This window comes from Helianthus annuus, chromosome 5, assembly GCF_002127325.2.
Source record: "Helianthus annuus cultivar XRQ/B chromosome 5, HanXRQr2.0-SUNRISE, whole genome shotgun sequence".
Classification (NCBI taxonomy): Eukaryota; Viridiplantae; Streptophyta; class Magnoliopsida; order Asterales; family Asteraceae; genus Helianthus; species Helianthus annuus.
In genome coordinates this window covers 1,312,376-1,335,878 of record NC_035437.2, presented here as the reverse complement: position 1 = coordinate 1,335,878, position 23,503 = coordinate 1,312,376, and the positions used below count along the sequence as shown (strand labels likewise).

General features: G+C 33.9%; 3 protein-coding genes across 4 annotated transcripts; 2 read left to right on the top strand and 1 right to left on the bottom strand.

Annotated features, from left to right (window-relative positions):
- Positions 1–1,372: 1,372 nt before the first annotated feature.
- Positions 1,373–3,771, bottom strand: LOC110939541. The gene is made up of 10 exons (XM_035990519.1): positions 3,764–3,771; positions 3,379–3,467; positions 3,166–3,233; positions 2,793–3,086; positions 2,436–2,699; positions 2,255–2,338; positions 1,935–1,967; positions 1,744–1,827; positions 1,559–1,642; positions 1,373–1,393 (listed from the first exon to the last, which is right to left on the bottom strand). Exons 1-10 carry the CDS (start codon positions 3,769–3,771, stop codon positions 1,373–1,375), a joined length of 1,029 nt encoding a protein of 342 aa, XP_035846412.1.
- Positions 3,772–9,784: 6,013 nt separating this feature from the next.
- On the top strand, positions 9,785–13,685 carry LOC110939618 (glucan endo-1,3-beta-glucosidase 1). Its single transcript, XM_022181196.2, has 5 exons — positions 9,785–9,968; positions 10,232–11,512; positions 12,461–12,488; positions 13,187–13,365; positions 13,461–13,685. Exons 1-4 carry the CDS (start codon positions 9,902–9,904, stop codon positions 13,335–13,337), a joined length of 1,527 nt encoding a protein of 508 aa, XP_022036888.1. The 5' UTR covers positions 9,785–9,901; the 3' UTR covers positions 13,338–13,365; positions 13,461–13,685.
- A 1,955-nt stretch (positions 13,686–15,640) lies between these two features.
- Positions 15,641–18,118, top strand: LOC110939616 (tyrosyl-DNA phosphodiesterase 2). Of its 2 annotated transcripts, XM_022181194.2 has the most exons (4): positions 15,746–15,912; positions 16,513–16,649; positions 16,725–16,826; positions 17,342–18,061. In XM_022181194.2, the coding sequence occupies exons 1-4, from the start codon at positions 15,828–15,830 to the stop codon at positions 17,921–17,923; spliced, it is 906 nt and encodes a 301-aa protein (XP_022036886.1). In that variant the 5' UTR covers positions 15,746–15,827; the 3' UTR covers positions 17,924–18,061. The 2 variants fall into 2 exon arrangements, with proteins under 2 accessions (XP_022036887.1, XP_022036886.1); XM_022181195.2 differs by lacking the exon at positions 16,725–16,826 and having other exon boundaries at positions 15,641–15,912; positions 17,342–18,118.
- Positions 18,119–23,503: the final 5,385 nt, after the last annotated feature.

Genomic DNA, 23,503 nt, shown 5'->3' with positions numbered 1-23,503 from the left:
ATAAATGAAGATGAAGGCATCAATTTCAATGCTCTTAGATGTTATTTTGATTGTTAAGATATAAAACCTAAAATGGAATCATAGGTTATTAATTGTAAGTATTAAACCCTTGAGTCACACGTCAAATGTGTATTACCATTAAACCTAACACATAATATCCAAAATAGTCAAAGTTATTATACAAAAATGTAACAACCAACCATGCATTTAGCTAAGTACCTGTTCCCCTGGATTAACAAAAAAACACAACCCAAAATAAACCAAAAGTTGTCTAATTTAGCCCCCATGTTTTCTAGACCCACTAGGACTCTAAAGCCCTACAAAACAAATTAGGATATATATTGTTTACAAAAACGACCACAACTACAACTAGACTTTCGATTCATGCACGCGATTTTTTCTTCTTAACACCACGCTTCTCCACAACTTTTGTCAGTGTCAAGACCTTGGTTGAATGGTTGAATTCAAAAAACAATTCTGCTCCCATTTTGATGTTCCAAGCCTTCAAGTAATTCGACCATCCAACAAATGCATAGCGAAACACTTTGCGGTTTTTTTCGGATCTGGTCATTATAAAGTTAACTTCACCTGTCTGGTTTTGAACACTCACTTCTTTGAGATTCGTAGGAGATAACTCCAACACAGATGACATTTTTGGTGGTAGTCGCTGAAAAACAAAACATATTACAGTAATGATTAAATATATCCTTTTGATAAAAAGTAATAGAAAGAAACCAAAAAAAATGTACAAAATCTTACAATTCTGTGTTCCGCAATTCTTTTGAAGTTCAAAACCGTTGATTGTGGGTTAAGTGTTTGCAGTGTCTTCTTGCGCTTTATCTGCAGAAATTTTAAGTCATTTGAACATATTCTACATATGTATTATAGAGATTATATATTATCACGAAACAAACACGAGTGTTTAAAACCGGCTATCCGAATATTTTGGTTATTAAATATCATTATCCGAAACCGTATTTGAAAGTTACGACTTCCGAAGTTTGGATATCCGATTTCGTAAACACACACAAAAAAACATGGGACAAATAAAATTACTACTTTGTTGTTAGGATGTTTACAAGTTCGTCAAGTAATTTTGACGACCCCTACACGACACTCTCTTATCACAAAAAACAATTTTATCACAAAAGGAAGCGGAGACTATATAATAATGCAAACCACTACTATCAGCTCTATTGTTATCAAACACCGAATTTCAAAGTTTTCATCAAATCAAAAGGAGCAAATGATTATATTATCAGGAAGCGAATTACAACTATATTATCACTCCACCAAATGAACAAATGACTCTATTTTCATTAAACAAATAAAACATGTATTATCACCAAAAAGAAAGGAACAAAGCAGTATTTTATCCATTAACAAAGAACGGCTATATTATAACCAAACAAATAGTGGCTCTATTTTTACGAAACAATTTAAACCCAAACCCAGTTATTGCAGAAATCATATTGAACGAAAAGCACTAGATAATTAAGATATATGAAGTATGTAAAGAAAATAAAATTTCCCAAAAAGTTACAATTTGTTGTTTTACCAGGTTTGTGGATTTCAAGTATGGAGAACCCGTCAATGGCGCTTCATCAACCTTTTTAATTCTGCTGCGAAGATTTCTTTTTGTCTGTACGAAAAGTAAGACAAATAATTATTAACTTTTTTTAAAGTTTGTTACTAAAAAATATCAACCTTAAATGTCAAAAAATTAACAATTATGTTTTCTACCGTTTCTGTGGATTTCAAGACCGGAGAAGCATTGCTTGCTGCTGCATCAACTCTTTTAATTCTGCTGCGAAGATTTCGTTTTGGCTGTATGAAAAGTAACACAAATAAGTAACAACTTTTAAATAAACATGTTACTATGAAATATATAACGATAAGTGAGTTGACCGGTATTCATTTTATGTTTTAAATACCTGAGTTTCATCAACTCTGGACTTGACTTTAACCTTCACAAGAAAAACAATAAATATGAATAATTAAAAGTTTAAAAAAAATTGAAATAAACAAAGAATGTTTTGTATTTTCATTATTTCTTACCAAAACATGATTATGTAAAGCTTTAATAATAATTATAATAAATAAATCAATTAATGTTAAACCTATCAAACAGTTTTGGAGTTAGCTTGGTCTAATAAAGCATCAAAACGTAAAAGTTAAATAATAATTGAATAAAATATATTATAAATTGTTAAACATATAAAACAATTTGAAAATGAACAAGCGGAATACTTACATGTTTTTTATTTCCTTCCAGATTTTCTTCACAAACATCCGCCGGCAACTTTTGTTCAACTATCATATCATCATCCGCAGTAGACTAGAAAATATTAAAAAGCGCAGAAAAAATTCAGTATAAATATGAACAGTTTTAATTAATATGTTTCACTATATACGTTATAAAACAACCAGTCAACCTTTTTTAAAAAAACTTCAGTTCCGGTGTCAGGATCGAATACGGAAACAGCAAAGCTTAATAAATCAAGGCTGGTAAAAACAAAGTAATAATATTTGTCTATAGGGAGCTCTTCAACCACCTTCTCCCATCCATCGGTGAAATAACCACCGTTCGAACCTCCTTCCAGTCTTACGTTCCAAAATCTTTCTCCAAAAATAACCTTCGCCATTCCACCTTTGAAATTGTTGCCGTAAAAGTCAGGATAAAATTTGTCTGGCATTACCTATAAAAGAAATTAAACAAATTTTTACTAAACAATTTCATAAAATTTCAAATATGTTTTAAATGAGTGTTCAAATAATATGAATTCACTTACACAATTTCCATAGTCGCATTCAACTTGTGCTGTAATATACGTGTTCTTACATACCAAATCTTTAAAACACAAAACTTCAAAGTTCAACTGGCCAACTGCTGTTATCCGTACCCCATCTTTGTTTTTCAATTGATTTTCTTTAACTAACCACATCCAACCATCTGTAAAGACCGGCCCATCATTTTTTTTTCTAATACGCATTTTCCTCACTTTATCTCCATCTCTTATTTCAACAGTTTGATAATATGGTATTTTATCGCCCCAAAGATTTTTGGCAAAATCAATTGGTATTTCCTAATAAAGCAATAAGAAACTTGTCAAATGTTTACCTAAAATATTAATAGAACAAGCCAACGAAATTAAAAAAAAATACCATTAAAATAGGCTCTTCATCATCAACAAAAGCTAGGAATGAATGACGGTTTTTTGATGAATCCATATCTGCAAAGAATGAAATAGATACTTACAATCAGGAAGGTAAATACAGTAGCATCAGAATTTTCAAATAACAAACTTAAGGATAACTTAAGGGTTTCAAAGAACATATATCAAAATCTCCATTTTTGGGTTTGAAGTAAAGAAAAACCACAACGACCTTCAAGTTTCATATAACAGTTCCTAGAAACAGCACGATGAAAATTTAGCATAAAAACTAAACCTTTATCAATCATATCCCTAAAAACCATCATTATCACCAGAAATGTTATATGAAATACCAAAAAGTGTGAAAATTCTAAATAACCAGGCCATTAATCAAGCACAAACAATCCAAATCTCTGTTTTAGGGTTTAAATTGAAAATCAAGTAGCACTAACAAAACATTTAGGGTTTGATCATGATCAACTTTTTAGTGTTTAATGCATAACAAAACATAATCTAAACATTACTTACATATAAAAACAAGTCAAAAAAAATTAGAAACATAAACGACTGAAGTTCTGGTCATCGTTATTTGGATTTCCGACACTTACATTCTCATTATTGAACATTATTAAACAAATAAAACTAGGAAATCTTTAAAAAAGTAACAAATAAGTTCAAAATTGTTTACCGAATGCGCTGATTTCTGATAACTGTTAGTGTGGATCCTTTTGGTGAGTGAAATCGTGAAATCGACTGTGTTGATGTTGAAGAAGAGGCGGAATTCGGCGATTTTAGGTTTTCGATGGATGTTGCAGATAAGAAACACAGAGAGAAATGTGGGGGGAGTGTTGAAGAAACCGAGGGGGAAATATTGAGAGACCGATGGGTTTTCACTAACGTTATTTTTTTTATCTTTCTCATATAAAAAAAGATCTTTTCCAAATATATCATATATATGGTTTTTTAACTTATATTTTTCAAATAATATGGCTACAGTTTCACTAAACCCAAAGTGGGTAACTTGAATTCCAACTTCGAAAAATAGGATTTAGTCAAGCTTTAGCCATATGGTTTGAAAAATAAAAGTTAACAAGTTTTACTGTGATGAGAGTGTACAGTTAAAAAGAAGAAAAATACATTAAAAAAAAGTTGGATTGTGAGTGAATAGTAAAGACAAATAAATATTAAAATTAGTTTTTGTGAGTTAGATCAAGATATAGATATAGAGATAGACGTGATACGTTATTTAAAACTAAAGATAATTTAGAGATAAATAAATTTTATATTAAAATAACGAAATGAATATAAAGGCACGAATGACAATACTCTTAGAGGTTATTTTGTTGGTTAATATATAAAAGATGATTTTAAATAATAGGTTATTAATTTGATTTTTTTAACCCGTGTGTCACACGGGATATAGGCTAGTAAAACAATAAATAAAGCAAACCATTGGAGGACACATATCATCCAATGGTTCAAGCCAACTAAGCAGACACATAGGCAATGAGGTGGCAAATCTCAAATAATTGGACAAGTGGCATTGCTCTGCTTTGAGTATTGGAGATGCTTCTTATGTACGTTTCTATTACTCTCTCTCTCTCTCTCTCAATCTTTCAATCATCGTTCCTTTCCTCATTCAAAACCCTAATGCCGAATCGGCTACTCAGGAGGCAACAATGTTTAATCAATCTTCAATACTCAATAGTGAACATCAATGGTAATGATTCCTTGATCTTCTTCTTTTATGATTGATTGAATGAATCATCGACGATTTCTTATATCTTTCATCGATAATTTCATTCAATTTCTTATGATTCTTCTATCATTCATCCATGATTCGTTTGGTTACATCTAATCTGAGTGTTAATCGAGTTTTTTTTTTATTTTTATTTTTATTATTTTTTTTTTGTGCTTGAAGCATTGTTTTGGGTTTTATCTCATCTTTTGTGACAAACAATCTAATTCGGTGGCTCGGTTTTGTTTGATTAGGTCTGATTCGGTTTCATCTTTGTCACACTATGATTTCGCAAACTATTCATGTTCATCTTTCATGTGTTTATGATAATCGTTGATGATGTTGGTTGTTATGGTGGATGTGGGCGGCGAGATGGCGGTCAAGTGGATAGGGTTTTGATCAACTTCCGACACGTTTCCGGTAAGCCTTTTTCTACTGCATGTTCTTCACTTGGATAAATCAGTTGTACATGGTTCAACAAACCCTAATTTAATAATCCTCTTGATAATCGTTTTCACTCATTCTGTTTCTTTTCGCTGATTATTTACAAGGATTGAAGATGTTCAAGGCGATGAATGGCATAAAGATTTCAGAGACGTTTTCAGATTTAGATATGTTCTTTGAATGAAGGTACTTTCAAATCCGTTGGTTTTCATTTTTTAAGTTGTTATATCTGATTTGGAGTTGCAAATTTGTGATCGTTGAATTTGTGTGTATTGTTTGGTGATGATTTCATATAAAGTTCTAATTTTTACGTGAAATTGCAGCTGTTGGAAGGAGGATTTTTGTTGTTTATCTGGTGTTGGTGAAGTGTGCTTGGCTATTCACAGTAAAAGATTATGTTAAGCAATCGTTCAATCTTTTGGATTCTAGGTATTAAAGGGGGTTTTTGGAAGTTGGGATATGAGTGTTTATGAAAGATGATAACTAATTCAAAGTGTTTGGGCTTAGGGTTTTTAGTTCTTATGTTGCAGATTACCTAATGTCTTCGTGTTACCGTAGTAATGTGCGCCAACCCCTAAGTAAATCGTATGTTTTATCCTTTGTTGGTATGTCTCTTTTGTATTTACTTCAAATATTTTTAAGTTTAACCTATGTTAGTTGAGTTTTATATGTATGATGCATTATCTTATTGTTTAGATTCGAAGTTTGTCTAGATTTGGGGGTTTTAGGGTTGAGGAGTACCATCCATTTTTTTAACTTATTGGTTAAACAAATTCCTTTTTTTATAATATGTATTAACCTTCCATCATTGCAGATGTGACTGTTTGTTGAAGAGAAAACGTTTAGTAGAAAAAAGACAAGAGCTTCAAAAATCCTCACCCAAGCAAAGCAATGATCGGGTAATTTGCAAAGCTGAATTATATGAATGGATAACACAGCGAAAAAAAGATATGTCAAATGTGATGAAAGACAAAAGTTACCCAAAGTATATTTTATAATATGGATTAACTGCACCAAAATGTGTCTAACTTGTCACTTATTTAAATTGTATGTAATGAAATTTATAAGTTTTTTTTGGCGTATCAAATCTTCAGGTCATACCTTTTGACATATTTTGAGTACATTTTGGCTTTGCTGGCTACTTCAAGTGGTAGGTGATAAGAACTAGCCCTTTTAATTTTTACGGCCTCTTAAATCGTTCTATTTAAAAGATTAGATGCTAATCATTACTATTTTGAATATTTTTATTTTGTCGCAAGTATAGCAATTTAGGTGGTGTTTGGTTTGCTGGGTATCATTGTGTGTATAGGTTTGATAAATGATGGAATATGGATGGGGATGATTTCTATACTCAGCTCTTTAGGTGGGTATAGAGAACATCCAACTTTATGGCTAACAACCTTAATCGGTTAATCTTTTTCAACACGTACTTCAAAATGAACTTGCTAAAACACTATCAGATCCGTAACTTAAGCCCAAACCCTCAAACCAAACAAATTCTTACTTTTTTTGTGTTTCATTTTAGTAATACACATTTATGTACCATGTTAGCTATTCATACCGAATAACTTTGACAAAGATGTTTGGAAACATTTACCAGGCTGTTTGGGATGAAGGAAAGTTGGCAACACTGGCCATGAGCTGGTCAATGGTCAAATGCAGCTTGAAAGGTATGTCATGTTTGTTTCATTATGGGCTGATACAAGTCTATTTAATGCTTAACTTCGTTTTAGTCACCTGTTATTTATGCTTGACCTGTATTTCAAACATATTAGTCGGAAGGAAGGAAAACAGGTTTTGGCCAAACTAAGTGATTTTTTTTACCGTAAGATAATGCAGTTTATACCGTAAGACGGCCGTATAAAATCGGACCGGACCGTAAAACATTATATATATAGGGTAAGGATAGTGTAAAAAGTGCTCAAAGTGTATTATAACACTATATATAATACTATATAACACCATATAAACACCGTATAACAATATGTAACACCATATAATACCATATAACACTATGTAACACTATATAACATTATATAACAAATATAACACTATACATCTATCATAGACATGCTATCAGACAAATTATAGTGTTATATTTGTTATATAGTATTATATATAGTGTTATAATACACTTCTCACAGTTTTTACACTATCCTTACCCATATATATATATATATATATATATATATATATTAGTGGGAATTAGCTCGCATACTTTTATTAATTTGTTAGCGTCTATATTTGTAGCATCAATTGCTCCATGAATTTAAATATTTTCATAATTGAAATAAAGGATTTTTCATTGAATTTTGTATACAGTAGCTTCCGTTCATATAAATTCTAACGAGTCCATGTACACTTATGTGCATAATGTGATTGCACTTTTTATAGGCTAGAACACAAGTAATCATTTAAATGTTTTATGCAAAATTTAGGAATAATACGGTTGCACTTAGACGCAGTGGAATATGACTTCAGAGATACATTTATGATATAGTTTATGTTTTTATAATTTATGCATTTGATATATACAAAAAAAAGACCAATAGAGCTTAAACCATGAAACCCAATCCAAACCAAACCATAGTAATGGTTCGGTTTACTTTGGTTTAGTTTAGCTCACGGTTTGACATTAAAACCGTCAAAACCGGGCCATGAACTCCTCTACAGGCAACATCCATGGTACCGGTACCCACTTTTTAATATTTCGCTACAGGTTGGTACCGAGCTCATCCTTATATGTAATGTAATGCAATGTTATGTAATTTAGTAACTTAATATAAAAAAGTATATACATTTTATAGTTTTTTTAGGCTTTATTTCATTTTATCCTTATATGTAATTTAATGCAATGTTATGTAATTTTGTAACTTAATATGAAAAAGTATATACATTTTATATTTTTTAGGTTTTAGTTCATTTTATATCTTTTCAAACATGTTCTCAATTGGTTATCATTGTTAAACCATCTTTTGGTTTTTCAGGTACGCAAACTTGAAGAGCATGAAAGAGTTGATTTACATGAGAGTTTACGACAACCTTAACATGTAGATTATTCCTTTGACTGATTACCCCATTGTGGAGAAAGTTTTTTGTTTCTTAATTTCTATGTTTAATTGTTACACCGAGTATCACATAAGTTACTAATAAAACGTCTGATGTTGAATTCAAAGAAGGTTTTAGATATTTATAAAATATTCATGTATTATGTTAGTTCAAACGTCTAATTTTGCTTGCTATTTTTACTTTGAATTTTTTTTTGTCTTCCAATGTATGTGTTTTTACATAGTATTAAATTTGAACATAAATAATTGGTTTTTTCCGGGATTTAAATAGTTTTCTGTTTGTTTATTCCAATGTATGCGTTTGTACAAAATATTTCATTTCAAAGTAAATAATATAATTTTGGCTGAAGCCCGCGTATTACGCGGGCATTAACCTAGTTTTTTTCTAAAGCAAATCTTTAAACAATAAGATGCAAAGTAAAACCGTATACAAATTAATGCCTAAATCAGATTAGATATTGAAAATATTTAACCAGAAGAAGCAGTATTAAATATAGGAAAGATTTCATCTTACGTAATATATTTTATTTTCTTTTTAAATCTGATAATTTTGATTTACAAAATTCATAGTTAACTTTTTTAGTATACAAAAAAACCATTCATTATACCTCAACTCAAGTGCACTAGAAGCAATAAACCGAGGCATCTTATTGAAATATTATAATAGTTTTCTGAAGTACTTTCGGCAAAAGACATTGTATAAAACAATTGAGTTTTTTAGAATGACAACTAGTTTTTTTTAGTCTTCAAATAAAAATCATATGCTAACCCCTAATTTTTTTTGAACAGCGGCATTTTTATATGATCATAAAAATGAAAACAAAGGGGCAACATGTAGTTGAGAATCCCGGAAAGCAAGACGAAACAAAACATACAAAACAAGATAAACAAACTCTAAACGATAACATCTCTCACATTAAAGTCACCCCTACTCTCCCAATTCAAATTTGTGAACTTCGACTTGTTCTTGATCCACATTAATAGTCCTCTTTAATATCGTCCACCACCTTTCCCACCCAGAACGAGATATTATCAAAGACCTTTGTGTTTCTTCCTAACCCCTAATACACTGACATAGCTATAACATCAAACTGGAAGAAAATCAAACCGAATCCATTTCGAAAATATCTACAGAAAGATTAAATTTTTATTGTGCATTAAAAATTCCTACCAAACTTTAAACCACCATTAAACCCCCCTTTAATTTTTTACACAGAGGAATAACGCCCTTTTGCATCAATACATGATCCCCATATTCAAGAAAAAAAAAGGAACAAAGTGCAAAGGGACAAAGCTCCAAAAGTGTGGGGACCCAACCCAATGCTCTTGAGGGTATAATAGTAATTAACTACAAAATCCTATGTTTCAATTGCTCTAGATCTCACTAGTCAAAATTATTTCTCAAAAGATTTCTTGCCCAACTTGATAGTCTGCAACCCCTTGTTCTTGCCACTAATAACAGAACATGAAAGTTGCAGAGCTCACACTTCTCTCTAATGGCGCTTCTTAGACTCCTTTCTCTCTTTTCCATCTTCTCCACCATCTTCACTGCTGCATTTCCAGGTACATAACTTAATTTTTCTTCACAAATTTCATAAACCTAGTTCAGTTGTGCTTGAAAGATATTAGAAACCATGTCAATAAGTACATATTTTTGCGCACAAAGTTCAAGAAACCTACCAAGTTACAAACCCCACTTCAAAAAATCCTTTTTTTCACTCTTTTGAATACTAATTCATAAACCCCACTTGAAAAGATTTGATTTTTCTTCAAGTAATGATGAAAAGAGTGAAACCCTAATGTTAGTCTTCTTATCTACTTTGCAGAGGTTAAGGTACAACAAGCAAGAGATGAACCTTATGTGGGAGTTAACATAGGTACAGATATATCGAACTTGCTTCCCCCTGCACAATTAGTTTCATTCCTGCAACAACAAAAGGTAACCCATATCCGTCTTTATGATGCTGACCCGGATATTCTAAAAGCCCTATCGAAAACCAAGATTCGGGTCGTCATTTCGGTACCCAATAACCAAATTCTTGGTATTGGGTCATCCAACACCACTGCAGCCAACTGGATTAACCGGAATGTGGTAGCTTATTACCCGGATACCCTCATCACCGCTGTGGCGGTTGGCGATGAGGTGTTAACAACGGTCCCTTCGTTGTCTTCCATGTTAATGCCAGCTATTGAAGCACTTTACAGTGCTTTAGTGGCTTCCAATTTGCATACCCAGATCAAGATTTCGACTCCACATGCTTCGAATATTATTCTTGACCCATTCCCACCTTCTCAAGCTTATTTCAATGAAACCCTTGCCCCTGTTATAGTGCAACTACTTCAGTTTCTTTCAAGGACGGGTTCACCACTAATGATGAATTTGTATCCCTACTATGTCTTTATGCAGAACAAAGGGGTCGTCCCTCTCGATAATTCGTTGTTTAAGCCATTAACACCTTCAAAAGAAATGGTGGATCCAAATACTTTGTTGCATTATACCAATGTTCTTGATGCTATGATTGATTCAGTTTATTCTTCAATGAAGAATCTGAATGTTTCTGATGTTTTAGTACTTGTTACCGAAACCGGTTGGCCTTCAAAAGGCGACGCAAAAGAGCCATATGCAACGATCGATAATGCCGATACATATAACTCTAATTTGATTAAGCATATTTTCGATAGAAGTGGAACCCCATTTCATCCTGAGGTGACCTCTAGTGTTTACATATATGAATTGTTCAATGAAGATTTGAGGTCATCCCCGGTTTCTGAGGCGCATTGGGGGTTGTTTTATGCGAATTCAACTCCGGTTTACTTGCTTCATGTATCGGGGAGCGGTGAATTTCTGGCAAATGATACTACAAATCAAACATTTTGTGTTGCAATGGATGGTGTTGATGGTAAAACATTGCAAACGGCTTTGGATTGGGCTTGTGGGCCTGGAAGAGCAAATTGTTCGGAGATTCAACCGGGGGAAAGCTGTTATTCGCCGAATAATGTAAAGAATCATGCTTCTTATGCATTTGATAGTTACTATGAGAAACAAGGAAGAGCTGGAGGGTCCTGTGATTTCAAAGGTGTGGCCATTATCACCACTACTGATCCAAGTGAGTACTTCCTTCATTGCACAATGTACTAGTACAACATTATTCATTCATGCTAGTGTGGTGTCCAGGGGCGGACCTGTAGTGTAAATGGGCGTAGCCCGGGCTACGGCTCAAGTTTTTACGAGTAGTGTAAAAAAAAAAAACTTTTTCCCATTTTTATACATAGGACACCCCTAAACAAGTACGAGGACACCCCTAAAAAATTTTGGGATACCCCTGAGTTGAAGGTCTAGTTCCGCCACTGGTGGTGTCTTTGATTTTAATCTTCATCTTGTTAACATTAGAGTTAAATGCCATTTTAGTCCCTGTGGTTTGGGCCATTTTGCCAGTTTAGTCCAAAGGTTTCATTATTAACCTGTGGGTCCAAAAAGGTTTCACAGTTGCCATTTTAGTCCACTTGGTTAACTTAATCCATTTTTTCTGTTAACGAGAAGGCCAATTTGGTCATTTTGTATGTAATTCTGTTAACTAAAAGGGCAATTCAGCCATATAAAATGACTGAATTGGCCTTCTCGTTAACAGAAAAAATGGATGAAGTTAACCCAGTGGACTAAAATGGCAACTGTGAAACATTTTTGGACCCACAGGTTAAAAATGAAACTTTTGGACTAAACTGGCAAAATGGCCCAAACCACAGGGACTAAAACGGCATTTAACTCAAAAACATTTATGAGTATGTGTACACAGTGTCCTCCACTTGCAAAACAAAAATATACGCATACCTGTCTTGTTTTTCTGACTGATGGAGGGAAAAGTGAAAGCAGTCGAACCCACAAAATATGGCTAATAATGGTTAGACTCAAATAAATGATGCAATGAAATCTATACACCACTATGATTGTTTTACCATTTTAGCCCTTGTAAGGACCATGCAGGGGGGGCCCATTAGTTTTGTATCTGTTCACTGCTACCTTACTTTAATTGTTCTGGTTTGTGTACCAACTGCAGGTCACGGGGCATGTGTGTTTCCAGGAAGGTTAGCTACATTTTCTGTCATCTTTTGTCCAAATTTTCATTTCCCAAAAATTTAAAAAATTATTTGCAACAACTGTTTCTTGTTTTTTTGGAAATAAGTTAAGATGGTTAATATTCCTTGACAACGAGCACGTGTTTATCCCATTTGCTTTTGATACTTTTGGTTTTCTGGCGCCAGAGGCTGTGGACCTACTTAGTCGAGTTCAAAGGGTCATGCATAGTAATGTTATGACCCCGAGATCTATGGACGTAGTTTTTAAAAGACTTAGTTTTGCTATTCAAAAAGGGGTAGCGACGCAGCTTATTGCCCGTTTACCAACTATCTCGATGTAAATTTATAACACGACTCTAAACCAATAGAATAAAAAAAATATTCCTTTTATGTAAGTATTACAAAAGGGAGTGGTTAATCTTCTATTTATGTATATAACTAAAGAGCAAATCAAGGCGCCTTAGGGGTTGTTGGGTTGAGGAGTCAAAACTCAAAAGGCATGATCTTTCTTGTCATAAAGTAAGTAGTGATCTTGCTAGTGTTTGTTCCAAGACTCGAACCTAGAGCACGGATTGGATTGGGTAATGGGTTAGGGTCAAATTAAATATCTTTATATATTTTTTTTCTAATAAAGTGATTGAGGTTGTAAGGTTACTGCATTACCCTTTTTGTAAGATTCAGGCTGATGATGTCTGAATGTGGTGCAGTAAGATAATAAGCAATAGAACAGACGCGGTGGTGAACTCGACCAATGCAACAAGCGAGGCGGATACATCAAGATTCATTGGAACAAGGCCTTATAAGGACGGTTTTTGGGGACTCGTTCTTGGTATCATGCTCTATTTAAACATTTTGTGACCTCAGTGTAGTTGTCGGTTTCTTGAAGGTAAGCTCGTGAACTAACTAACTAACCTCTGTTTGGATTGGACGGACCTAAACTAAACTCTTGGTGTATTGATAATGATTTTAAATTTATTGCAGGCGAAGATGGAGCGGAGCCTATGATTATTTTTTGGTATGGATTAAATGTTTGTATAATGGTGTATTTAGTATTTAAGGTAATTCATGGGGAAAAAGCAGGAAAGAATGTGGACATAAGTGACCATGGGCGGATCTAAGGGGGGTGTCAACACTCCTCTAAAGATGGTTGGTGTTGAACCTCAGTTTTTCTTAATAAGAAAGAGTGTTAATTTTGTAGCCCAATAATTAGAAGAAGCCTCCTTCAAATAAAGCACCCAAAAATGAGAAAAAAAGTAATGTAGGTTTGCACGCTTTTAAGAAGAAATAATAATCACTAGTGTTCTTAAAGTTAAAACACATTTTCCTTTATTTAAGTAGTTAGGTTATTCTTACACACATCAACTGGTTGTTTGCTAGATTATCAGATTAAACATGTTTTTTAAGCTTTAAATCTTGCATAAATTATAACAGAAATGTTATTTTAGGTCTTGTGAGGGGAGGCGGGGTGGTTCTTTGTTTGCACGTGATGGCACTTTATAACGAGTGATGGAAATGAACACACCACCCCCACCTCTCAATTTCCACGCGTGTAACTTAATTTGCGTGATAAACTTCACACGTTATGACCCATTCCGTGATAAATGGATGTGAGGGGTGTGAGGGTTTATTGTTGGGTGGTGTGAGTGATGACCATCGCCACTAAAAAAGTTGTGAGTGATGAAATAATGGTTGATGACATGGCGGAACTTGATTGGATGTTGTGAGTGATGGAATTTTTGCAAGTGATAACGACCCCCTCCCCCTGATAATAATCATTGCTTGGGTTTCACTGTTTCAGGCCGACTATGGGGAGGGGCAAAGTGGGCGATTCTTTATGGCCCACTTTCCTGGGCCCAAATTTTGTACTTTTTTAAGGTCCTAATGATAACACACGTGAAAATAAAATTTTGGAGTGGTCGTATACAATGTTTACGATCCATTTATACGGGTTGTATAACCTTATACGGTCCGTATACATTGGATTTCTATTTTTTTTAAACTGTTTGATTTGACGTATTATTCCTAGATACGCGTGCGACTAGACATAAGATTCCTCGATTCGATGTTATATTCCTCGATTCTCATGCGAGTTATTCGAGTAGACATTAGATTCCTCGATTTTCATGCGAGTTATTTGATTCGACGTTAGATTCCTCGGTTCGCGAGTTAATAATTTGAAGCGATGAAATATTCCGTAAAAACTTACTATATAAACGACAATAATCTTATTCATTTTCATTCAACTTCTATTGGTTTCTTCTATATTTTTGTGTATTCAAATTATATTACGTTATCAATGTCGTTTTGGGGCGACACTAATTTTTTTTCGGTGGTGACTCGGCTAGAGAGTCGAATTAGACCAGTTATGATATTAATTAAAATAACAATTCAATTATAAACTGAGCTGGCTTGAATTTGAAACCAAGCTAAAAATCTTGGCTTGAGCTCGCGGCTTGGCTCGAATTTAAAAAGAAACATTAAAACATATTTTTTTGTAAAAATCATTTGATAGTTCAAAAGAACATATCTAAAATAAGTTTAACTTACGATATTACAAGGTAAAATCAAGGTCAACCAAATATAAAATATCTTTCAAACATCAACTAAATACAATATAACTTCTTTAGTATTCTACCAACCTACAAATATGTCATAGATATCTAACTGTACTTGTAAACGCCTACAAATAATAATCAATTTTTTTTATAATACATTACATGTATATTTAAAAAAGTATATTAAAAGTAAAATAATATGAGCTAACAAGCGAGCCAATTTATCTCATTACGATCTCAACCGGCTCGGCTCGAAATTTCAAACTGAGTCATATCGAGCGAGCTCCAAACCGCCCTACACGATGGGGGCGATGAGGGGAGTGCCCATGAACGAATAGTGATGACTGAAATTCTAATACTTATGGTTATGGATAAAATTCGTAAAACAAGTATACAAATGAATGAGGCGGGTAAATGTGTTGTTTTAAAATCAAGGCAGTCTCAAGTCATAATCTCAACCTAGCTCAAACGATGAAAACCTTAAGCAAACCTTAATTCCGTCACCCATATCTTCATGGGCCTGCTCCAGATGTACCCCCGATTCCCTACCACCCAACTGCCATATTTGTTCTTTAAACTAACTGTTTCTTATGAATAATGACTTTGTTTGTTTAGGCTTTCATCTTTGAAAATGTCTACTTACTTTGGTTTGGTTTGGGACACTTTTCTATTTACCAAATGTTTGTCTTTTATTTTTAAAATCTTAACTAATCTATAAACAAAAGTCAACACGGCAGAATAACTTAACATATACATACAGACTAGGGAGAGAGAGAGAGAGGTTGTGAGAGACATGGGTTGTTTGTTTTGCTATGGGGGAGATTCTTCTGCAAAAAAGTCAGCAAAAGATAAGAGAAAAACCATCACCTCTTCTTCTGGTAAGCATGCTGCAATCGCTTCGTGTTTTCTGTTTCATACAAAAAGATAAGTTAATAGCGCTTCTTGTAATTTCTGTTTCATTTTTATCAGTTTCTTGTCATGTTTGGTTCTTGTATCTATGGTTCTGACTAGTCGATCGATATAATACTGATCAGTCAAATCTTGATTATGTTTCATATCTTATAAAAGGTACCCCAATATGTAAAACGATTAGATGGCCCAAACTGTTAGGTTTTACTACACACTAATTCTTGGTATTCTTTCATCTCCTTTATAATAGGATTGATGTGTGTCGTTTTTTTTTCTTAAGGTATATTTGTCGTATTGTTTTACTGTGTGATCAAGAACCAAATGAAAAAAAAGCAGCTACAACCCTTATGCGTGTACTGCATATTTTATCAATATGATTATTCCTGTGAGTAACTTATGATATTTATAATCGACGGACGGGATGAGTCCCTTTTGTGAAGATAAATGACCTACTTAATTCAGCGTTTAGAGTGAATTAGAATAATGGTTCTCGTGTTGGTGTAATTTCATGGGTTGATGATTGCATGATGTGGTTCTTGTACGATATAATAGCGTTGAACATATTACAGATAAAGTTGTGCCAAAAAAGGATTTGAAGATTTTGAGTTACAACGTCTGGTTTGCTGAAAGTGTTGAACTTCGTATACGAATGAGAGCCATAGGCGACATTATTCAATTGCATTCTCCTGATGTCATATGTTTGCAGGTATTAATGTGTTATCTTTACAGAATGAAATTCATAAATGTTGTTTCTAATTCATGTGTGCAAATGTGATTGTAGGAGGTGACTCCTGATATATATGCCATTTTTCAAAAATCCAACTGGTGGAAGTCGTATACATGTTCACTTTCTTCTCACACCAGGCCATACTTTTGCATGCAGGTTGTTGTTAGACCATGTGTGGTGGGGCATTATGGGGGCATTATTTTCAAAAAAAAACGCCCACTCCCCAATTACATACGGCATTATGGGGCATTATTTGTGAAAAAAATTTGCTTGGGCATTATAATTAAAACGCCTAAATTGGAAGAAGGAAGGTTTGACTAGGTTTGACCCACCAATGAGAAAATAGTTTGCTTTTTTTTTTGTTTAATGATTGGAAGGGGCATTATCAGGCATTATTTTCACTACGCCACTTTTGTAATAACACCCCATGCTGACTGGGATGACACGTGTCGGATAATGCCCCATGGTGAGGGCATTATTTTTCTAAACCACTACAGGTGGTCTTAGCTTCACTCTTAACAAGAGACTGAAGTTTCATGTTTGTAAATTTTTTTAAAGATCAAATATTTTGTTACAATCCTCAAAAACGTTTTAATTGTAACAAAACAGATAACTAATTATCTGTTTGCGAAAGAAGTGTGTTTTAACATAATGATTAATTAAATTTGCAGCTTAGCAAATTGCCTGTGAAATCCTTTGGTTGTGAGCCATTTAGTTATTCCTCAATGGGAAGAGAGTTATGTATCGCAGAAGTTTTGGCCCGAGGAGGAGATACTTCTTCTTTGGTGGTTGCAACAACCCATCTCGAGAGCCCGTGTCCTGGCCCGCCAAAATGGGACCAAATGTACAGTAAAGAACGTGTAAAACAAGCAAACGAGGCTGTCGACTTTCTCAAGAAAAACACGAATGTGATATTTTGTGGTGATATGAATTGGGACGAGAAATTAGATGGAGAGTTTCCTCTGGCAGATGGATGGATTGATGCGTGGACTGAACTGAACCCGAAAGAAGTTGGTTGGACTTATGATACAAAGGCAAACCCGATGCTGTTTGGTAATAGGAAACTGCAGAAACGGCTCGACCGATTCTTGGTCAGTTTGAGTGATTATAAAGTGGAATGCATTGAAATGGTGGGGACTGAAGCTATACCACAAGTGACATATATGAAGGAGATAAAGGGAGGGAAAGAATTGGAGCTTCCTGTTTTGCCCAGTGACCATTTTGGGTTGCTGTTATCTGTGACTGCCCTGTAAAAAAAAAAAAAAAAAAAAAAAAACACCATTAGTGGCTTACTTACTGCTTTGTGTATGCTTGATGAATGACAACTAATCAAGGGGGTGTAATGGGTTTCTTGATGATTGACCAGTAGTAACATGGCCCATTGGTAAACACTTGTTGATGGTCCCATGTGTCATTCCCTTTTGACTACAACATGTGTTATTCTTCTCCACGACTCATTTACAACATAAAAATTAAGAAAAAAAAATAACTTAATCATACAACTAGGGGTGTTCAAAAAACTCGTGGCTCGCATCTCGCTCGAAACTCGCTCGAAAAAAGCTCGAAGAAAGCTCGGCTCGAAATGGGCTCGGTTGTAAACGAACCAGCTCGGCTTGACTCGGTTTGTAAACAGCCGAGCTCGAGCTTGGCCTGGCTCGGCTCGTGAGCTCGTGAGCTGACTCGCTAAAGTTTACATTCTTCATTTTTTTGTCCCACGTCGTTTAGAAAACAAAAACTAAGGGAGTATCTCCCCTATAAAAGAAGCTAAAGTAATTTAACTATTTATACTTGTATGATACAACTACACAAGGGAGTGTGTGCTTTTCGGCTTTTTTTTTAATAACTTAAAGGGTAATTTGGTCCTTTTCACTTTATATACAAACATTTAACATAATATACATATATTCAAAAATACCCTTACTAAATAAAAACAAAAATAATACCACTGTCTTAACGAAAAAAAATAGATGAAGTTAACAAGACAAATGAAAATAGAAAAGTTTCAAATTATTTGAATGCAGATGCGAAAAACAAACTTTTAGACCAAAATCGTAAAACTGCTCAAACCTCATTGAACGAAATGACGTTTTACTCTACTCGATATATTAAAGTTGATGATAGATATTTTAAAGTAAAAGTCAAACTTCAATTTTTTTTTCTCCTTTTATTCGTGTTTAAATTGGTTAACCATTTAATTGAGTCGATTATTATATATGTGATTTTTCAATTATATACGCTACATGTGACACCTCTTGCAACTAATGAACTCTGACATGCAAAGTGAAATAAATAACCGATAACATGTATACTTGTGAATACATATATTTTTTCTGTGTAAAATAAATACAATCATACATAAAATAATTATTTTGTCGGTGGAAATTTGTTTTCCAGTCCAAAAACAGTTGTCAATAGTTTTAGTGTAAGATATCTAAAAACTTTAGATTATGTGTAATTTATTTCTTCAACTTATCCATGACTTCATTTAAAATTTAAATCTTTCAGCCTCTAACTATTAAATTTAAATATTTCAGTTTTGATGTATGCATTTTTGTTATCTTTTATGTGATTTGTTTCTTAAATTTTGATAAAATAGAATGTAGTGATTCATCTCCTTAATATATTCATTTTTTTAATTATTATAACTAGTATTACCACCCGCCGCCGCAATGCGGCGGGAGATTCATTAGTTATATATCATGATAGATGAAATGCACATGTTTCTCACATAACCACGAGCCTGCGTATAAAATCGAGAAAAAAAAAACTAAGTCGATCTCTGACTCGCACGTTGCGACAGACCTATCAAACGGCGAAAATAGACGCGTTGTGACGGATTTAAACACCCTTTTATATCATAGGAATAGACTAGTACGTATTTAAACACCCTCTCTAACATAGGTGATTCTCCTTAGATCATTAAAAGCATTGTGGTTATCGTGATTTATCCAAATCATTTACCACATATTATGCTTAGCCTCACTCTTTGTCACTGAATATCATAGGAATAGACTAGGACGTATTTAAACACCCTTTTATACTTTGGGGGTATGTATAACCATATATACTATCTTATGCATATCATTTATGCCCCCACAATGACCACCTTTACGCATATGAGTTAGTTGTCCTATTGAACTTAGATCTTGGGATCTCCAGTCAATTAAGTAAGGTGTCCTTCACATACCTTTTTTCCATGGGCTTCCGTCTCATTCCACAACTTGATCTCTAATAAACCCTTAGGTTGTTGGATCCATAACATTAACAAATAACTTTGCATATTTGAGATCAGTTGTCATGATGTGTTCTTAATTCGTAAGTTAATTTTGCCTATTGTCAACTCCTAAGACTATAACCTCAGTGGCCATCTGAATCTGGTTATAATATATGTCTTTGTAAGATACGCTTATCATTTAAGGCAAACACATCTCCATTATGCACTACGACCTTTGTGTCCTCCACATAGTCGTCTGCTTGCAATGTTAGATTGGATTACAAAATCCTTATTGCTAAACTTTTATGATACAAATGCAAGACACCCCCACATTTAAGTGTTATAGGATATCATCCAGATGGGGTAGTGAAAACCATTTCTACATACCCTTATAGGGTTGTTTCTAAATGGATCCTCTCCCACATTTCTTGCCATTTGATCAACATTTCCGTAACTTGACTTATGAAGACATTTATACACATATGATTGAATAAGATCAACCTCATTGTATCAGTGAATTCAACTCATATTGCATTAGCTTACATAAGCTTCCGAGCTAACCAAAGCAACACATGCCATTGTAATAAGTTTGTCACCAAGTTAGCATAATTATAATTTAACATCTAGAATAAGCCTAGACAATGAGTTCTCCCCATTAGTTTTTCGAACAAACTCTTCAAAAGTTACATGTCTTTTCCTTATAATGAATGAAAATTCTCTCTCAACTTTGTCAGTACACAAATTCTTTTATGTTCATACACATTTGATGGTTTAGAGTTAATTAGTCCCCGTCAAGACTCATAATTAACCAAGTACTAGTCTAGCATGCTTTAGACTACAATACTTTAGCATGTGAACAGAAGATGCATCATTCTGATTCTTCACAGCCCTAAGGATATCATAATATCACTTTGTAACATTCATCCGTTATTAAGACAAAATAAAGAGACTTATTCATAATTCTAAAACGTCAATATTTAGGAAGGTCTCACAAATTATTGTATATAGCACATAGCTATCTTTTTATCATTCAATTAAGGAAGATAACTTGTTTACCTTTGATCTCCAACGCATTACCATTGACTCATAAGGACTTAAACATAAGTCTTAATGCAAGTCACTTGGCGAATATATTCATCACCAACAAGATGAATGTTCGTCGTCTACAATCACTATAATGTGTGAGATAGAGTCAACTAAATCGACACTCGAAAACATGGCATTCGTAATTTTTCCATAAGTGATTTGCACACATCTATTGTTATTCATTAGAAGATATGTATATTTGGGATGCTCTTCCAAACAAATGTAAAATCTCCATATAGTTTTAACAATAATCAAGTGGTAGACGCATCTACGTATAAATCACTCGGAACAAATCTCGCAAGATTTATCAAAGTTATACAATAACATATAGTTTTTTTCCTTTCATATTTAGAATTCACACTTGTGAATTTTCCGACGAATTCTAACGAAGTACTTCAACATGAATCTCGTTTGTGTATTTCATCTCAATACACTCACTACTCGCTCGTGACGTGGTTACACATTTGATGTCTCGTCTTTGACATTTAGTCAATACAACAACTCTTAAGTTGTTTATGTTCAATAATTTTCATGTACTATCCGTCTAAAATCATGTTACAATTTTATGATCCAAAATTTCTTTTTATGTTTCTCTTATTAATCGCTTTGAATTCGATTTCTTAATTTAGAAAAAGATTAATTAAAAACCGTGTAAATATTTATTACTGATTATTTAATATTTTTCTAAACCATGTATTACATTTATACAATGCTGTTAAAAAAGTACATTTATAAACGGATTTCTAAACTACTATGAATGTAAATAAGTAGAATATTTTTTAATTGCTAGTCCTATTCATCTCCATTAAAAGTGGGTAAATGAGGTCAATTTCAAAGTATCACATGCACCCTTGCCATCTAAAGTGATCAATGACTGAGCCTACAATCACCGGCGAGAATTGATTCAAAACGTGCCATGATTCCAAGACATAGTTGACTTGAGGAATTTCGAATTTTCCTTAAAACTATCCATTTTTCAAATCGTAATTCCTCTATTTTTTTTATATATATATTTAGCTGGTAACATGTTCATCCCTCACTTGTTTAATATATTATCTAGTAAAATAATTTATGGGACTACTATTTTTATTTGGTTTGTCATCGCATCTCATGTTCTTTTAACGAGTGTAAATGTAATATTGTATGTGTTAATTAGTTATTGTGTTTCTGTTAGATTTGTGTGACCAAGGACTTAATGTGTGTGTATATATATATATGCATATATGTTTTCTAAGTATCTATTTCTTGGTTTGCATCCTAATATGTGAGAGCTTCTCAACGAAACAAACCACTTCCAAAACAAAACTAAAATAAATGAGATATCGATACTCGAATTTGCTTTTATTACGCTTGAGAGACGCCTTTATATTTTGAAGTTTTGCTTGCCGCAGTTGCTATGCGACTTGCTGATGAGTTGCATCTCACGGTTAGGATGGCGCAATGGGTCACTTGCCACCGATGGGATGGGCCAATCGGGGTGCAATTGTTGCGTTTTAATGAATGGCTTGGTTGCCACTGCTTGGTCACGCAGTTTTGTAACAAAAGTTTGTTAAAAAACCCAAAACCGAAAGACTGTTGGCGTTTTAGTTTAAGTTGTGGTTGAAGTATAAGACTAGAAGGTATGGTTTGGATGGGCTTGGAGGGGATGAGCCGTCACATAGGCGCCACGTAGGAGTGGCTTGGAGGGGATGGACCTAGGGGGTGGGGGATGAACCCCTTTATGTATATATATGTATGTATGTATAGGTATATGTGAGAGGAAAAAGAAAAGGGAGGCACGGCGGACCCGGCTGTAGGTCGCCGCTTGTGCTGAGCCGAGCCCCAGGGGGGCGATGTGGGGTCCGGCGCCGGGCCTAGCCGGGCATCAGCTGGCCCCCATACCTTCCAGTCTAAATAGAATAAAAAACCAAGGGATCGCTTTTGTAACTTAAAGTTTGTTAGAAAGAAGAAATTGCATCCCCAATTTTGAATGGTGTAGATTATTTGAAGCATATAGTTTTCTTTACATGAAGTTTGACCATATTGAAATACGTATCTAGTGAGAATTATATGATACCCGTATTAGGGGTGTGGCTAAATGCACCTCCATTTTTACTGTTTATACTTTACTTTCCAAAAATATTATTTTTATAATTTTTTTAATTCCACCCTTTTCCTTTTATATATTATTGTTTTGTTCAATTGTTTACGGTTTCTTTTTTTTTTTGTTCATTCCCTGTTTGTTTTTTTTATCAATTCTTGATTGTTTTGTTTAAATTTATTTCTCTCTTCACCTAGATGATTTTGTTTTGTATTATTTGTTGACTGTTTTGTTTAAGGGTTTTTTTTTTTTCTTTTTTCACACAGATGATTTTGATACTTCTTAACAATTTACCTTGCCTTGGCTTTGCCCTCCGCCTCTCATATCCAAAAACGACTACCTCTCACAAATGCAGTTTTTTATGAGGTTGTGGGAAAAAACGCCTCTCCTCCCATCAACCACATTTCCTCCCTCTTTCCTCAATGTGAGCTTAAAAACGTCTAGAAAACAAGT

Bases quoted from the DNA above. Each gene is read 5' to 3' on its own strand.
- LOC110939541 (XM_035990519.1), bottom strand. The intron at 2,700-2,792 runs GTAAGTGAATTC...TTTCTTTTATAG, and splicing joins AATGCGACTATGGAAATTGT to GTAATGCCAGACAAATTTTA. The intron at 2,339-2,435 runs GTTGACTGGTTG...AATATTTTCTAG, and splicing joins CTGAAGTTTTTTTAAAAAAG to TCTACTGCGGATGATGATAT.
- LOC110939618 (XM_022181196.2), top strand. From the start codon at position 9,902: ATGGCGCTTCTTAGACTCCTTTCTCTCTTTTCCATCTTCTCCACCATC. The intron at 11,513-12,460 runs GTGAGTACTTCC...TACCAACTGCAG, and splicing joins TATCACCACTACTGATCCAA to GTCACGGGGCATGTGTGTTT. The intron at 12,489-13,186 runs GTTAGCTACATT...AATGTGGTGCAG, and splicing joins GCATGTGTGTTTCCAGGAAG to TAAGATAATAAGCAATAGAA.
- LOC110939616 (XM_022181194.2), top strand. From the start codon at position 15,828: ATGGGTTGTTTGTTTTGCTATGGGGGAGATTCTTCTGCAAAAAAGTCA. The intron at 16,650-16,724 runs GTATTAATGTGT...ATGTGATTGTAG, and splicing joins CTGATGTCATATGTTTGCAG to GAGGTGACTCCTGATATATA. The intron at 16,827-17,341 runs GTTGTTGTTAGA...TTAAATTTGCAG, and splicing joins GGCCATACTTTTGCATGCAG to CTTAGCAAATTGCCTGTGAA.